The sequence below is a fragment of the Pundamilia nyererei genome, unplaced genomic scaffold (genome assembly GCF_000239375.1).
Source record: "Pundamilia nyererei isolate P.nyererei 1_Seehausen unplaced genomic scaffold, PunNye1.0 scaffold00003, whole genome shotgun sequence".
Lineage (NCBI taxonomy): Eukaryota > Metazoa > Chordata > Actinopteri > Cichliformes > Cichlidae > Pundamilia > Pundamilia nyererei.
Window position 1 is genome coordinate 4,377,040 of NW_005187404.1, and position 19,077 is coordinate 4,396,116.

The 19,077-nt window shown below is 39.4% G+C and overlaps 1 protein-coding gene across 3 annotated transcripts in view; it reads left to right on the plus strand.

The window, feature by feature from the left end:
• The window catches only part of gria4a (glutamate receptor, ionotropic, AMPA 4a), a 128,077-nt gene that overhangs the window by 993 nt on the left and 108,007 nt on the right, over nucleotides 1-19,077 (plus strand). For all 3 annotated transcript variants that reach the window (XM_005720719.1, XM_005720720.1, XM_005720721.1), the window contains exon 2: nucleotides 4,445-4,603. In XM_005720719.1, the coding sequence (XP_005720776.1) occupies nucleotides 4,445-4,603 (159 nt within the window). The remainder of the gene's footprint in view (nucleotides 1-4,444; nucleotides 4,604-19,077) is intronic.

Here is a 19,077-nt window from a genome sequence, read left to right on the forward strand (position 1 = left end):
GCCTGTATTTCAAGCCATCTAATAGATCTGAGATGAAGTTAACTGCATCTGAATCATGGGTTTACTCATATGAACCACCACACATGCTCAGAATCTCTTCCTCCCCTTCTTTGCTTCACGCACAAACATACACACATCCAGCCAGGCATGTGTGTGATAATGAATGCACTGCATCACTCCTTGTGGGGGGCAGCTGGGAGGTCCTATAATGAGATTCGCCTCCTTGACTCTGTCTCTCTACAGCTGCCAATAAACTTAATGCGCTAAATATTTCCTGATTTTATACACACAGGTACACGCATACACACATACACACATTTGCACTGATATTCAAGCATGGATGTGCACACATACACTGTCCACATACAGTTAGAGTAATGCACACCTGGTGTATTCTGCGCATTTGAGTAGTTACAAATGTCAAGCACGCATCTAAACATTCAACAACACATGCTCACAGTGAACATGCTTGCACATGTCTACATGCTGCATGAAGCATGCACGATCATGCTAAAGCACACACATGCAGTCTTTTCTTCCCTCCTTCTGGCCAGCCTCCTTAAAACACTCCAATATACATACATGATCATCCACTTGGCTCTCGGGCTGACTTGAGAAGTCATTTGCATATCTCTGCATTGCACACAAGTGTAATGCCATTGGATGCACAGACAATTTTTTTTCACATACGTGTGTTTGAAAAAGAGAGTGTGAGACAAAGAAGGATAAAGATGTGAATATGTAGAAAAAATTATTTGACAAACTACTGCAATGACGTCCTCATCTAGTTTCAGTACGTGTTAAGTGTGTTTGTATGTGTGTGCGTGTGTGTGTGTTCTCTCAGAGGATATTTTACCCTAAAACTAAAATATATTTTCATTTTTGAACAAGCCACTTGGAATTTCTAATCATAAGCCATACAACAATTCAGTTTTGGACGAAATTGTAATGTTTGCACAAAATTATTTCTTGTGAAATTTGCGCAGTTCCCACACATGCTCCAGCTGTAAGGTCTTCTCTGTGTATGTGTACAGACGTGTGTCTTGATATTTGGAGATGATTTCTCTGGGCTTTGTAGAAGAAACACTAGAAATCAGAGTGAAGCTGATGTATTAAAGGGACACATGCAGCCACATGGATAAGTGACATGTTATGTAGTGATAATTGCTTTGTTCAATATGCTCTGCCTCCCAACTCCTCCCCTGTCATTCCTTTCTCAACCCCTCTTCTCCTCTCTCTCTCGCAAAGCAATGTCAAGGCTTCACAGTCTGCTCGTGTAATCCAATTCAGTTGACTTGAGCCTGACTCGGTTGAAACTAATTCACGTTGGTTTTCCTCAAGTCGTAATGTTAGGCAGAATTAATTTATGTGATTATCTTAACGTCAATGTCAATCTTTATTTCAATAGAACAAAGCAACAAGGGTGACCTAGTGCTTTACAAAACAAACAAGATTAAATCTTAGCTCAGTAAAATAAGCACAACAAAACAAAACATAAAAACAAATAAATACAATTAAATGTGACTAAAAACAAACCAAAAACGACACCACAACATAAAAAAGACATTAATGGGACTCAAGAGTAACAGGAAGTCCAACTGAACTGGAATTAAACGGCAAAATAGAAAAAGGGAGTTTTAAGATGGGATTTAAAAAACTGTATAGACTGCAATACAAATATCAAGTGGCAGGTTTTTCCACTAGAGGCTGCAACTGCAAAAGCCCGATCCCCTCTATGCTTAAATTAAGACCTCGGCTGCACTAAGAGCATCAGGAAAGATGATCTCCGTGCTCTTTTTGGGGTTATATAAGTTGAGCAGCTTGGTTAAACAGCTGTGTGCTATACCATTTAAAATTTGAGCAAATTTAAATAAAATGTTCAAATCAATCCAAAAAACGGACAGGTAAACGGACAGCGTGTAAACCTGTTAAAACTCCAATGATGCGCTCATGCCTTATAATACCTGTTAAATTGCAATATTTGCAAGATAAATTGCAAGATCCTGATCCTGAGCACTTATAGCTAAACAACAAACCGCCTGGACTTATAGATGCCCTACAAGGGACTACTTGCCAGTAAGCGCTACAGGTGTGTTTTTTAGTTATGACACTAAATAAATGATTTATCCAAGTACTTGCTAAGTATTTTAAAGATACAAGAAAGTGACTGGCTGCGAGTTGCTTTCATAAGTACAATTTTAATATGTATCTAACACAAGCCATGACTGTTAACAGCACTGACTGCTCGATAGCTCTAAAAGCTCCTTTAGGTTGTGGCTTAATTTTATTGTCTTCTGACTGCCGAGTACATTTGTGATTGACGTTTAAAACAGTTTACAACACAACATTCCAGATGGTTCAGTCAAACAGACCATTTCGCTCACGGGTTTTCTCTCTTCTTTGGTGGTTGGAGGTTCATTGCTGCCATCCATCTGTTGGAGTGAATCAGGTGAAAAATCAATTTTTTTCAGTGCTTTAGCTGATATAATTTTGCTATGTTATGTTATCTTAACACAGCTTAGGCTGCTGATGTGTAGTTTACAAGGGGTTATTCTTTGCATATGAGGTGATATGAAAAAAAACCCTAAACATTTTCACATCACTCTTTGCAGTCCTGTGAAAAACTAAGTACACCCTTAATGTTTCCACAGGAATTAGGAAGGTAAGTAGATGCCAGATGCTGCCAGATATTTGATCATCTCATCATGAGCAAGTTTAAGCACCTCTAGAAAAAGAGACCTTTTGCCAGTTTACAATTTTGAAGCATTCGGGTATTAATTGGCAAAATATCACAAAGATTGGACCTCCCAGTGAATTTGCACCATGGTTAGACTGCGTAATGGAAAAGTTCATGAAAAGATAGAATAAGTATGTCATGAATGGGTTTTCTGGAGAAAGCCTCTTCAAAATAGAACATGGCAGCATTGCTTAGGTTTGCAAAGCTGAACCTGAACAAATGACAAGACTTTTTGAACAATGAGCTTGTTTTTCAGCCACAGTGGTCCTTAAATTCTGCTGTACACCAAAGTGTTCTAGAGTCAAATGGGAGGTCATCTGTTCGACAGCTAAACCTTAGCTAATATTGAGTCACGCAGCAGGACGATGACTATCCCAAGCATAGCAATAACCTACAACAGAACGGCTGAAAAAGAAAAGACTCAAGCTGTTAGAATGACACAGTCAAATTTCAGCGCTCACACTGACTGAAATGCTGAGATGAACATTAACAGAAGTGTGCATGAACAAACCTCAATGAATTTTAGTAACGCAAAGAAGAGTTGGCCAAAATATCTCTATCATGATGTGAGAGACTGATGAAGTTATAATAAAGTTATTTTTGAAGTGAAGTTTTTGCTTCTAAAGGTGCTGAATCATGGGGTGTACTTAGTTTTTCACTAGACTGCAGTGAAAAACTTCATGTCTCCCTACGCTCCTCTTTTTAGTGGGTGGGTCACTCTCAGAGCTTTTCAAACATTGTCTCACCCACTTATTTAATTCATATTTTGTTCCATTTATATCTCACTGAAGGCAAATACCTAGCATATCTATAACATTTTTGATCTCTTCTGTTGATTTTAGAAGTTACTGGTGTTATATTACAGGTAGCATATTTTTTCAAGGTTAAAGAACAGAATCTTTTCCATTGAGAATGTATGGAAAAGATTACATGACCTTTAACAGCTTTTCCCCCATTTTTTTCTTTCCTTTCTAGTACAGGTAATAACCTGTCAGTCCCATCTATCTCTCTAGTTCTTTTCCTACATATCTGTATAAGTTTTATCTTCTTGTTAATTTGGCCTTTTTTCCTGTTTTATGCAATACAGCTACCTTTTCTGTTTCTTCCTACCTCTTCTTCTCATTCTCTTTCACTGAACTGCATGAGGGGAAGCTCTCATTTTTAAAAAAAAAACAATGACTTTTAACGCTTGCTCTCTGTTACGCTGTGTTTTTTCATGGCATATTCTCCTCCTTTATTTGGCTGACCCTTTTTGATCTGTTTTCTTTTAAGTCCTCTCAGACTCATTATCTCTTTGATGGCTTTCCCGACAGCTTAGTCGTTTCTCTTTTCTTCTCCTTTCCTCTCCATCTCTCTGTCTTTCTCAGATTTCATCAATGCAGTCTGCAGTGTGAGCCTCCATAAATGTGTTGGTATTCATGTTTGTGCGTGAGACAGAGAGCGAGAATGTGCTAAAAGACAAATTACCTTTTATAACAAAGCTAATGAAGATCTTGGCTATCTCCTCACTTCTCCCCTCCTCTGTTTTTCTCTGCCCTCCCCATTTATCTTTCGTTCCCCTCATTACTCTTCTACCTGTCACTCTCCGTCTTTCGCGACTTTTCCCACCCGACCCCTCTCCGCCTCACAATAACTCACTTCCTTTCTTTTGAATCATGTTTCTTACCTTCTTGGCCTCTCTTCTTCTCTCTTTGTCCCTCTTTCTAGGTGGATTGTTCATTAGGAATACTGATCAGGAGTATACAGCTTTTCGACTAGCTATCTTCCTTCACAACACCAGCCCTAATGCTACGGAAGCTCCCTTTAACCTGGTTCCACATGTGGACAACATAGAGACTGCCAACAGCTTTGCAGTCACCAATGCATGTAAGTACTTAACTATGTAGCTGGTTAAACAACAAATGCATACAGTATGCCTCTCTCTCCATGCCTTTTGCTCCCTTTAGCTAATCTGTCATTACCATTTTAGATAAATATTTGTTTTATTTTCTACCTGAAGTTGTTCAAAGGATCAAACTGTAACCGTATTTTAAACGCACAGTATCATATCTTGCTTCGAGCGGTCTTTTTCTTCAAATTGATGTTTTAAAGTGCTGATTTTAGACACTGTACAAGACAATGAAACAGTGATAAATGCTAAAGTCGTTGCTGTGTGGCATTTTGAAGCACTGTCAAGTGGTTAATTCTGTTGGCAGTTGTTACCCAGACTGATTTATTTCATTCTCTTCTATTCACATCATCACTCCCATCTGTAAAAGGATAACATAACCCATCACAAAATATTGCAGGCTGTTACAAGTATAAAATTAGTCTGGGAACTGTTGCAGACAGTGTTTAATATGGGTCCTTTGTGTTCAGAACAGAGGGGAACAGTTGGTGCTTGTGTCCTCTCTGATCTTTTGAAAGATGACAGCTAATCTTTCACCATCCCTGTCTGTTCATGAGGGGATGACATCTAATCCTTCAAACTCCCTGTCGACCTGGAAGCCTACGAGAGAGATTTTACGATGTTTGCGCTCGCAAGGTAGTGTTAACAAGGCTATATGGGCAGCTGGTTGGCGATATGTCAGAACTGCTGCACATGCTGCAGGTTTCTCTGGGTTTTTCATAGAGGAGCCCCAACTGTGGAATACCGATTTTTGCCAGAAGCTATTTTCTTTCCAAGAATTGTAAGTGACAACATATGGACACAAAATTTAATTCCACTCAATGCAATATAATATTTGCATAATGAAAGCATTTAAGTGACAGTATAAATAAAGTGCTCTGCCATTGGAAAGAGATACCAAAAATGAGCTTTTGAGTTTACCTGACCAATCTTACCTTACCAAACAAAATAAGATGGAACAGATTTATTTAAAAAAAATCACATGTCAGGTACTTACATCATTTTACAGTATGTTTAAAACTTCACTAGATTACAGGACATCCACCCTTTTCTCTTTTTCACTCAGCTCCATTATTTTTTTCTTAACTGCTTTGATCCTTTGCTCATACCGAGGCTGCTGGCTTGCGGCTCTAAGCTCTGGATAGCGTTAGCTTTAACACATTTTTCTTTGTTGGCTATTTTTATTTATTTATTTATTTTACATATTTGCACGTCTACATGTGTAAGATCATCAAAAACATTTTAATATTACACAAAATTAAACAAAATAAAATGATAAGTGGTTGCGCCACCCTTGGCAACAATGACTGCAATCAAGTGTTTATGATAAATGGTAATGAGTCTTTCACATTGCTGGGGAGGAAATCTTTACAGAGAAATCCAGCCACTGATGATAACCTCTGTATGAGGTTTGGATTTAAGAAACTGGATTTAAGTCTGGACTTTGACTAGGCTACTTCAAAACCTTAATTTTCTTTGTGAGTCACTCAGAGGAGGACTTACCTTTCAGATCATTGTTGTACTGCGTAACCCAAGTCTGCTTGAGGGGGTTCCATTCATGGTTCCATCAATTACAACAAGTCGTCCACTTCCTGAAGCAGCAAAGGTCAAAAGTCAGTATTAAAGTATGGTCATCTTTGAAATCGCCAAGAGAAGAATGGTAAACTGATATTTCAGTGGCCATTTACCACCTTAGACTGTTTTTTAACCCATTTTTTCACCCATTCTTGATTGCTATCAAATGTGTTAGGTTTTTCCGCTTAAAACCCTTAACACGTTTGAGCAGCAATCAAGACTGGGTTGAATTTATACTAATCAACTAATGTTGTTTCCCACAAAGTTCAGAACTGTTTGTTATAACTGCTTCTTTAGTCTGATTTGTGTCACATCGCCAGTTTGACCAACAGTTTAGGGAATGTTAGATCAATGTGATCCTTGTTCTTGTTTTCAACTCATATGACTGAGAGATGTCCCTGTGTATTTTGTATGATAGTCATTTAGTTATTTGTTTTCTAGAAGCCCCAGTTTAAGTCAGTTGTGTGCCTGCGCTTGTTTACAAGTCTTTGTGATTGCATGTTTGAGTGCAGTGTCTTTTATGCCAGTGTTTGAGAGGGGATAAAGCTTCACTGATACTCTCGGTGAGCTGAATCTAGACATTGGGTGAGTTTGATAAAGCAGAAAAGTGAAAGCTTTAAGAAGAAATAATTTATTTATCATTTATCCAACTGTTCGCAAAATATGTGTTTTTCCACTCAAGGGCATCATCATATCACGTTCCCTCGTTAACTCAGTTCTAAAGTCCATCCATCCTATTTTAGGGAAATTCTCAAGAGACTGTGTTGCACCGTTTTACCTCCTTATCTCATTAAGCTTTAACAAATCGACCACCAGGGTTATTAACTAGGTGCTGTGTACGAAATCAATACAGTATTTTACAACAATGCACCGCTTGTCTTCACAATATTATATCAATTTGTTTTCCAGGAACAAATAAATGGTTCAGAATCTGAAATGTTTAAAGCATCACCTGACAATAGTTTTATGTTTGTTACGCGAGTAAAATGAATTTCGAGATGCCATACCCTCCACCCAAAAGGGAATTGCTAAAATTTAACTGAAGTCAAATTCTAGTTATATTTAATCATAAATCAAAAGTGTACAATGTAATTTCCAAGTTTGTTTCTACACACTGCACCACAGAGCCACATAAATGAATAGATTAGTTAATACACCTACAGTCACTGGAAAATTGATAGTCTACAACCTCCCACCCTTAGATTCCTTCACACACTGCATCTGTTCCAGTCCATTGTTAAGCCGAGCGAGTGAGTGGGATGGTGCACAATGAATAAACATCAGGTTGCTTTCTTATAAAGTAAGGGGAGGAGTATGAAGGTGCAATCAATCAGCCTGACTGACTTAGAAATGTGACCATCAGAAATCCTGTTGTGCCATAAAAAAGTGGAGATTTGGGACTAAATATTTCAATATATATTCATTTTTTCCCAATGAAGAGATATAGAGATATAGATATAGATAGTTAATGTATGTTAAATGATATTCTCAGAGAGGGTGGATAATTTTTTTCTCAGATATCTCACAGAGTTTGTTCTCTCTGAGTACTTGTCACACCTCTGCTATCCAAAGGCTAAAGAAGCATTCACTCTCAATCGAAAATATCAAATTCCTTGTGATAACTGAAAATTCAGGAAATCTCCAAAATCATTCGGTTTCAGTCTTTGGATTCTGTTGATGCAGTTCAGGAATTCACATTCATGAACCATCATCAAGAAGCCACACTTTTGTGCTGACTGACCCGTTTCTTCCTTGCTCTTAACACAACCGCTCAAGTTTATTTTCAGTGAATCATATGTGTACCGTTCTCTTACAAGTGTGCAAACAAACACACACATACACGCACAGGTGTTGGCAAGAGGAGGCTCTTCTATGCAAACCATGGGCTCTTCCCTTCTCTCTCTCGCTCTCTCCACAGGCTACTCGTAACAAGCAGAGCCACTTCTTTCTCTCTGCATCTTTTTTCTCTCTCTCACTTTCTTGCCCACTCTTTTCACTTTTGTTCCATCTCTCCCTCTCACCTTCGCTGGTTTCCACTTCTCCCTCTTTTCCCTCCTTGTCTTTCCATCTCCTCAGACTCTTCCTCTTCATTGCGTTTTACTGCGCCTATCCTCTGCACAGGCGTGGCGAATGGATCTCTAAATTAATCCTTGACTCTTGCTCCGGGTGGTGAGCAACACTCCGAATTTGAATAGCGAATACTGCCTCTGACCTTGGCTAGTTCCTCTCTATTCTAGCATTCAGAAAGTGTGAATGGATCATGAAAATCCTCGGTCCCCATCGCTTCTCCTGGTCACCCAGGAGTACAAACCATTTTCTCATAGCAGTGTCACACATCCGTATATCCTCATCTGCCATCAATCTTTGTATTTCTGTCTATATCAGCACATATATCTGAGTAGGATGTGACTCTGTGTCTTACTTTGTTAAAGCTGTGTGTATTGATGTTTGTATTAATGTGTCCCACTAGAGAACCACACTACTCCACTGGGTGAAGAGCTCCATCTCTTTTCAAGGGTTTGATCATGCTAATCCATGTGCTTGATTTGTGTACGTGTGCGTCTACAAACCTTTGCACCACTAAGGTGCGTGATAGTGTGTGTGCTGTGAAAACCAAAACAATCCACTGAGACAGAGTGCGATGAAGATAGTCAGAAAGTGATAAGGTGCATTAGAGGCAGAGACGGAAGAAATTGAGAGGAAACGATTTGTAACAATAGGTGGTTATGCTTTGTTTGTGGCGTCAAAGCTTAAAAACATAATGATGAGTGTTTGGGTGTAAGTGAGATTCTATTCTATTCTATTGCTTTCTATTCTATTCATTACTGCACAGCTGTAAAGATGATTAGGCAGGATGTGCAGTTCTGTGTGGTGTGGTTGGTTGATTATCGCTACGATGCATGACCTCATTTGCCACCTTAAGTTAATATAGATTGTCCCTATAGTCAGTTATTCACAAATCAATAACTGACTGCCACAGATTGCGTTTACATGCTGGCTGCACATGATTATCTCTGCAGCCTGCCTGAGTCAAACTGTTGGAGTCAGACTCTCCTTGATGTGTCCGTCTTGCTTTGTTCCTAAATTAATCAGCTCAGAGATGTGGTGACAATTAGTCTTCTCAATTAAGAGTTTTCCACCTATGCATCACACAAAAAAACCAGCCTTCACACATCTAATAAGTATATGGACACAGACTCGTATATAGATAATGATAAAATATCATAAACTGCTTACACTTCACATTTGTTCAATCTTAGGTCTGTTGCTAGTTGTGCTTCCCACTTTTAGAATAAATGACACAGTGTAACAAAACATTACTGATACACTGAACTCATTGGGTGTTTGCATCACCGTGGATATGGATAACCAGCAGTGTGCAGTGACAAGCAAAACAGTAGACCTACAGATGGGTAACAAATTACAATAAAAACCCAACATGAAGGGCCTCAGTCAGATGGAAGCTTCAAAGTGCAGTGACATTGGTTCACTGAGCTTCTGGACCTTTGATGGAGTGATAAAACACCAATCTTCCAAAGTATGTTGTCTTATTTTGAATTTTGTTGACCTGGTGGAGTGGGCTGTCTAATAAGTCAATAGAAAACTCTCAGCTTTTCAGCTGGTTCGACATTGGGTGACTTTGAAAGCTGTAGCACATGATTTACATCATCTTTATACTCATCAAACTGTTCAGTGACCCTTTGTACCTTATCAGCTTGGGCACTCCTGCTCTAGAACAGACAATTCCCATCGAATGCGTCGAATGTGACCCTCCACTCATACCCCAGGGGTATGAGTGGATCTAGATTTGGCTGGTGTGGGCAGTATGGTCTGGATTTTTACTGCTTGTTTGGTACAAGATGTTATTTTCTGATTGTCAAAGATTTTCCCTGAAAAAAAAAGTGTTGAAAAAAGAGTTGTCGCCTTTTCAGTACTAGATTTCTTGCAAAACCTTCTCTGTTGCAAACCTTCTGCTCGGCACAGTTCCTGCTCTGTATGAATAAATAAACAGAAATACCACAGTTGTAGATTACAGAAGTCTTCCACTTAAAAAAACACGATGTTGCCTGCATGTAACTTTTTTGCAGGGGGAATATTTCATGTCAAAGTAAATGAAAGAATAGGATGCTATGAATGCAAATCTGTCATAGAAATGTACAGGTGAACTGTCAACAGCAAGTGACGGGTAGCTTTAAAATGATTGCGAGTGTGCCAGGGTTCCAGTTAGCTCAGGTTGGCTGATATCATTTCTGTCAACAGCTCTTAGCGCTGCTGTTTTTAAGGGGCTTGTTTCCAACGTGTTTCTGGAAACACGCCCGATCCTTTCTTATTGACAAGAAAATGACTGATACGCTGCACCAATTTAGGTAGTGATTGAAATGGTGTTGATGCACGGACGACAATGAGCTCTGTGTGTGCACACATGTAGCCACACACTTCAAAAGAGTTCATCAGTGTTTAAATTTTCTCTGCATATCCAGGCTTGGAGCTTTGATTAAATAGATTCCTGGAACAGATGGCTACAACTCAACACCACCCACTCTCACACACACATAAATACAAATTTTTACACAGTCTTCTTGACACACATTGATTTTGCCAACCTTTCCACTCGTATACAGCATTACTCTGTGCCTTTACCTCACTCAATTCCTTCATTAAAAGGCTCTGTCATCTTGTAGATGATTTGAGTGGCTCAGTAATGGCACTGTACGATCTTTTTTATTTGTGATGTTTTGCATGGTTATATGTCTTCATAATGACCACACTGGAGGAAGTACACTGAAATTATATCTAAAACGCCCTGGAAAAGCAAGGAGATTGAATTTGCAACAAACCTACATTTATTCATGTTACTTGTCATGAATTATTCTAATTGTGCTGACATTCCACATCCCCAAAATGCCAGGAGTCATCCTGGATGTCTTTAGTGATATAGACTGGGTATTGTATTTGGAAAAAAAGGATGCCACATTATTGATATGAAATGAAAATTATTAACCTACATGGGGCTCAATTCAAATACAAAAATCAAAGTGAAAATATTATGCAGGAAGTTTGTCCATTTCGCTCAAATTTCATTGCAGCGATTCATTTTAATCATACAAAATTGTACAATACGGCCACCACGTGCTTGTATGTATGCCTGGCAATTTAAGGACATACTCCTAATGAGACGACAAATGGTGATCTCCCAAATCTGGACCAGGGAAGCCCTGCGCTTCTGGATAGTCTGAGGTGAAACCTGGTAGTATCAGATGACACCTACAGTAATGGCAGTCAGGATGACATTGCCTAGCCTGTAGAGGTCTGTGTGTCCATCCTGGAGGAGTTGGGTTAGGGTTAGTTAGGGTTAACAACCCTCTCTGTCATTTAACAAACCAGATCAATATCCCACACATTTAATTGGCTTGATACTACTCTCTGTTTAAAAAGCGTCCCTTTAAGTTGGTGAGCCATGTACATTTGAAATGTTTTATGTGTTCCTATTTTGTCCTGCGTTAATATTCGTTTTTGTTCCTAGAATTGTGATGAAGCTTTCAAGATCATGTTCTTATGAACTGCTGGACCAGTTTCACATACCACACAGTTCAGGGTGTTTCCTTTGAATGTTCTCTCTGAGACACTACAAGACCTTAACATTAGAATCAGCATTGGCTGTCTCAACCCTGGAGGAGGAATGCATAGCCTGGTGTTGTTCCAAATCTAACACAGTGCCTTTTGACTTTGAAATGAAGTCTTCTGCTTCCAGAAGGTTGAGCTTTAGCTGAAGATCCTAATCCTTCACAAACAGTTTGAGTCCATTTGAAAGAGATACTAGTGTTTGCACACAAGTTTGATGCTGAGGTGAAATTGTAGAGTGCAAAGTACAAACTTCTCTGAGTGCACCTGACTTGGACCAACCAATGTAATTACATATTGAATGTAATTGCTGATTGAAAACACTGGTTTTCAATTATCATGTTTACACAAATCCTCTTAAATTTTGCTCAACATCAGTATCGATGAGTTTACTAAAAGCTGCTGTGACTCAAAAAGAAAAAAAATGAAATGAACGGATATTTGATATAAATCACGGCTGTAACACAGTGTGTTATAATCACTATGTGTATCAGTGATGATGCGATCTAAACAGACTACGTTTCACTCAGTTGACCTTTGAGCAGTCAGCTGTGCACGGAGCACAGCGAGGTCAAAAAATTTTGGCGCTCACTAGTGTGAGCAGCTGTGGTGTTCACTGTTGCAAGTTGATGTGCCCGATACACTGACATAAAACAGGAGGAGTTCAGTGAGCATTCAGTGTGTTTTAAGTCAAATTATAAATGAATTTCAGTAAGAAGAGATTGTTTGCAAAAGAGAAAAAAGTGAAAGTAAAAAAGCATTTTTGGCGGATAGACTCCAATGAATCATTAAGGTAAATCCCAGATGAAGATAGTTTGACTGCGCCCCAGGGTGCCTAGAGACTAGACATAAGTGGGAGGCTGAGGGAAACTTTGAGTGCAACACCCTGGAAAACCGAGATGAGGTGGTGGGAGGCACGATAGACAGCTTTAATAGGAAGAGTGACAGGTCAGAACGATTTTAAAGAACAACGGCTAAGGGCTTGGAGAATGTGGATACATAGATCACTGGACAAGAGTGGTGACGCTGAAAGGTTGAATGTGATAAAATTGATGGTTTGGGAAAATGTAAGTAATGAATAAAACTACAGGGAATCCAAACTGAACATGAACATGAGAGTCAGCTCTCCCTCACAGTGCATTAAAAACAGTTTTGTAGCGTGGAGACTGCATGTCATAACTGTGTATTAGTGAATCGCACTTACTTTAAAGCTATTCATTGATGTATTTTAGTGCATTTAGGCTTCACATGAGCAACAAACAATTGAAAAATGTAAAAAATAAAAGTTACTGCCCATGTTAACATTTGTGATTCAGTGTTTTCAGTCATTGAAAATGCGCTCACGTACAGTGTGGATATAAATCTCATTTATTTCATTTTGACTTCTCTTGACCGCTAGGTTCACATGCACATGACCATCTGTGGTTGGCTATCTTACCACAGTATTGACTTTCATATTTTCCCCCCATTTCTTTTTTGTAAAATAACCACTGATGGTCAACTGCTGAACAGCCGCCTATGTGTAGGGTGCGGGGCTCCTGTGGATCACTGTAAGTGCTCCCTGAAGAATTGCTCGGTTGCTTTGTTTTACTACAGCCTCTTCAGTGATTACCAAAATGTAAGCAATATTATTAAATCACGCAGTATGTTGCAATGATTCAGCGCACTGCCTCAGATGATCTGATTTTATTTTGTGGTACAATAAAACATGCACTCTCAGTGTATTTCAATTCTTTCATTAAAAAGTCCACTGTTAGGAAGACCTGGCATCTTCCCAGTGAGAGGATTTCTAATGGCAGTAGATTCTGTCTCCTTCACAGATAGTTAAGGCTGTGATGGACGGGATGTTTGGAGTATTTTTTTCATTTAAAATGTTTCAAAAAAGAATCGGGAGTGGCATAGTCGTGTGGTGGTTAGCGGCATGCGTGCATTAGGCTAAATTGATTATCCTAAGCTAGCTTCAGGTGTGGGTATAAATGGTTGTCAGTCTCTTTCTGTTAGCCCTGTGATAGATTGTGTACCCCGCCTCTTTTAAGCTAACGTTCACACACTCATACACCAGTGTATGCATCAACAACAGGGGTGCCAGGTGTCCCACCACTGTTCTGTTAATTGATGATGGATGGATGGATGGATGGATGGATGGATGGATCTTAATATTTGTACATATCACTGTTGTCTAAAAAATGCCTCTCAGGAAATTCCAAAATGGTGATAACGCTTGTGTATCTGTGTAAGAAAGAAAGAGGTGGTTTGGATAATAGATAGAAACAATATATTCCCAGTCTGACATATAAAAACATTTTGGTATAAAAGTGAAAAAGGGACAATGTATCCACTTTTAAGGAGTCAGACTGATGCTAAAGCTGCACTGGAACCCATATTAATGAAATTCTTTTTTGTGGGTCTGCTGTACCTTGAGGCGAGATGAGACACTGTGCCACATTCGTGTTGCAGGTTTTGCAGACTACCAACACTGAACCGTTAAGTTAAATCCTCCCACAACATACTGCAGTGTTGTTGTTTTTTTTTGTTCTTGTCTTGTTCAGACAAGTGATGTGAAAGCAACAATGAGAAAAAATATTTCAATTAACTGTGGTTAGGCAGAGAACATCAATCGGGTGGATGGAGGTTTTTTCTTTTTTTTTCTGGTTTTTTTGGTGGATGTGATTTGCGGGTCAGCACTGTATTCTCTTGCCGTTTTGTTCAAGCCCCGGTAGTAATGAAGAGTGAATAATATTATTAGACCATGCAGTATGTCTCAGTGAATAGCAATGTTCCCTCCAGGTAATCTGACTTCTCCTGGATGAAAGGCCGACTCTGTCTCTTAAACACACACGCTGACCCACACCTACACACTCGTATGCACTCACACAGTGCCTCAACTGCCTCTATCTGTCTAATGTGTTTCATTAAGATCTCTATTTTCCCAGTAGGCATGATAGCTGTGCTGTAAACAGAAAAAAAAAGTCTGTTTCCTCTCTGTTTGTTTTTCACGCTCTGGCGTTTGGAAGATGAAAAGCTGGAGAAGAGATGACAGAGGATTTTAAGTGTTACGCGTCGCCTTAGCAAAACACAGGGGTGTTTATACTGAATGGAGACGTGTTCACAGTAATTGTCTGTGACGTCTTTCTGTTGTTCTTCACTTTCTCGACTTTACTGCTGTTGTTTTCGTGTTCTGATCAAAGGATTTCCATTTGTCGACTTTGTGCTCTTCCTTAAATTCGCCTCGCTTTGCTTTTCCTCCATCACGAGAGTCCGTTTACATACTCGGACGTAATTACAAACATAAACACAGTGCGTGTCTGTTGCCTTTTTAATGTTTTTCCTCATCTTTCCTTTTCCCTTTTTCCCATTTTCAGTAAGACATGGTTTCACCTCGCATTTACACTTGCTATTTTTTTCCTCTCTCACTTTCTATTTCTCTCTCGCGCCATCCTCTGTCTGTCATTACTCTCCCTCATTACTCATTAGCTGTTAAAAGGCTTTTGGTGTCGGACAAAACCTGTGATGTGTCTGTAGTGTGTTTATCTAAACTCAAGCTGACACCTTCGCTGCTAAAGCCCACACTGAACCTACACCTACGTTTTCACATCATCTGTCACCTGCCACAAAGTGGAACCTGGAAACTCAGTAAAACCTGCAATAGCTCGTCAAACGGTTTATTTCGTATAGCACTGTTTTACTGTAAATACAGTGATATGTAAAGTATTTATTTTATATATCACACACACGCACATACAAACAGCAAGACCTTCCTGAGGCCCACGTGTGTGAGTTTGTTTCCATGGATTTATGTTGTGGATGAAAGGAAGGGCATTAGTTAATATTGATGAGTGCTGCCACTCAGCTCTTCTCACTGAAGCTCACTTAGAGATGAGAGACATGACCTTTACACACGCGTGCACAGACGCACACTCGCACACATACACACCAAGGTGTTATCTGCACGCATGCACTAACATTCACAGAAGCACACAAAAACACACAAAAAAGTGCATTTGCCGTTGTGTTATTTAAGCCGAACTATTTGTACTCCTAAATTATTCCCACTCTCACTGTAAATGGTGAAACCTAATGCGTGTGTGTAGCTGAGTGTGCTTGTGCATGTGCAAAAAAAAAGGAAGGAAAAAAGAACATGCATGTTGCTCTCAGTGTTAGTTAAAACCACATTTCCGCCTGTAGGATACGCCAACCTTAAGGTCAGTGTCAGCCTTGAACCAATTCATCTCTAATGGCTCTTTGGTATTCTGCTAGGGTAACACATTCCAAGGTAACCAGCAGGTAATTCATCACACTTACAAATAGGAAGAGACAAAATAGGATGTGAAAAAAGCTATTAAACAGATCAGAGCAGTAGTTGGACTGATATGAGGAGAGAAAAAGCCTCTCATGGAAATACAGGAAAACAATGAATTATGCGCTTTCTGCTGATTATCACAGGGACAGGAACTCTTGTGCACACATAAACACACATATACAGACACACTTTGCAATTGGGTAAAAGCAAGTCATCTAACTTTGTGTGTGTGTGTGTGTGTGTGTGTGAGAGAGAGAGAGAGAGAGAGAGGCCAGGCAAGATGTGTGCCTGTGTTTCAAAAGTCACATCACAGTTTGCCCACTCACATTCTGGCTCTTCTGTCTGAGGTAGTGGAGTGCATCAAATAACATGCAGACACACACGCGCAATCGATCTGGCCCTTCAGACAGTCACAGTGATGGATGGACACTCCCCTGCTTCTATTTTTACGCCGGAACACTCTGTGTGTCTGCCTTCTTCTTTTCACAATTACAAAAACATAAAGAAAACCCCTGTGTCATCAATACAAACTCGTCTGTGTGTGTACTGCGCGTCTTCGATACTGGTGTTTCTTTTTTTCACCCTGGTTGGAGCCCAGCAGGATTTTCCTGGCTGAACCAAAGGCAGACTTCTGACACTTTTACTCATGCAGCAGAAGTTAGGCACAGCACCACATGGCAAAACTCACAGCCTCATACGGAGGTTCCTTTGGAGTTTTTCTTTTCTAATCATAAAGAAACATGTCAAAGCAAAACCAAGTGAAACACAGTTGTAGGCTCTTGTGGTGCTTGTATTTGTGGTTTTAATGCTCCAGAATGTGTCACATTGTGCATGTGTGCCAGCTTGTGAGCATATTAGAAAAAGAGTGCGACGTCTGAACCACTAGAATTTAATGCCTTGGAAATGTCCAAACACATCACATCAGCATATTGACCAGCTGAGAATTGAAAAACACCTTATCAATAAATAAGGATGGATAAGGTAGCACCAGTAAAGGAAAATCAATGCAAAACTCAAGGCAAATGAATATGTTTTTCCCCCCCAAGTTTCAATCCCATATTTATTTAAATCTTATCACTCGGGACCAATGTTCCCTCCCTGAGCGATCCCGTGGACAACTGTGAGCGACATCAGACGTGTGCACTGTGGTCACGCCAGCATCCATCCAAGTTACATGGTTTATTAAAATAATCAAATTACGGCATTTACATTTATGTTAGACTACTTTTAAACTGTTTTAGCCCACTTACAATGAAAATGTAAAAAAAAAATCTAGCCATTGGCCTGTGTAGTATGTTAACACTATTGGAAGTAAAAATGACTTGAACTCCGATTTCGAAAACACAACTTTCTTTTTCTTTTCTTTTTTTATATATATAAAGCTCTGCAAAATATAGTATATAATGACCAATGTTGGGCAAATAATTATATAGTTACTCCTCAAAAAAGTAGCTCAGTTTGGCAAACAACAAAGTTTTTTGCAGCTATTTTTTTTAAATGCAGCCAAGGCATTTTTAAATAAACATTTCAAACTATTTACAGAACAATCAGCTGTTCTGCATCAAATTTGATGCCACACAGATTATTTGTGCCACTCCAAAAAATAATTTCTGTCCACTATGAGATAAAGGAGAACAACAGCCTGATACCTGCAGGCCTGACAACAGGAGATGTATCACTCCTGTAACACCTGTAACATTCAGCAGTCGCCTCACTGTTCTGACACACACAACAAAACTATTGACTACACTACACACTAACTACACAAGATTTGCGCTAAACGTCTCAAATCTCTCACATCTCAAAACACCGCCGTCACTCCTAAAATTTCCCCCCGTTACTTAACAACTAGATGCCATGTTGTCATATCATTTTTTGATTGGTTGACATGGTACTTTTTTGGACGAATAGGAAAGAGAGAGGGGGGTGGGGGCTTGTTTTTGCTCACAGGCGGAGAGCACTTTCGAGCCTTTTTTCTTATAAAACGCCGTTTTTACTGTTTCTTCCCGCAGTAAATATAAACAACATAGTATTCAGGAAGGAAACCAAACATTGCATTTTTTTAAAATCACAACTCTGGTTTCACGTGGCCTATCAACACAATTTAAAAACTGGTATTGTTCCGTCTGTCCTGCTCACATCTCCAATGGTTGTACACATTGTCATTAACGTGGCTTCACTCCACCTCAGCCACGCCACTTTGCTAGCTAAAACACCGGTGTCGGCACATAAGGGCGCTGTCATAGCCTGTCAACGACGTTGATTGGCTGCATATACGAATGTGAATCGCATTATTGGCTGGACTATGGGATAAAGTGGCATCGTTCTAATCCCATACGGGAGCAGCCAGTCACTTACTGACTAACACTGCAAAACAGAATTGTTAAAGTATTCATTTTAATTTCAATTCAGGTTAGATTTTTTTTTTTTGTGCGCAACGCAGATTTTTTGTGCGCAGAGACCGTGCCAGCAGTGCGCAATTGTGCACGTGCGCAGCTTAGAGGGAACATTGCTCGGGACCACAAGGCTAACTTAGCAATTTGTACGAACCCAGACAGTCCTGATAAAATGTCTAATTATATCAAAGCTTCAAAGCTTCTTTTGAGATTGTAGGTGCATTTTTTTAAATTGGTGTTGCAGTTTGTGGCACTGTGGTATTACTATCTTGTGCAATAGCAGAACATCTTTACCAGCACTTGTGCTTACAGCTGTGATTATCATCAGTTTTAAAAATGTCTGTTGTAATCCAAAAGAGATCTGGTGACTGTGGAGACAGTGAACTCATTGTCATTTTCTAGAAACTACACAGCAAATTCAAAAGTGTTAAATGTTTTGGTGTTAATAGTACTCTAATAATACTCTAAGTAGAGTCACATTCTTTTAATGTAACTCTGAGGTGTAAAATGATAGTAGTTAAAATCGAGTGTTAAAAATGAGTGTTTCTCTGTCAAATCT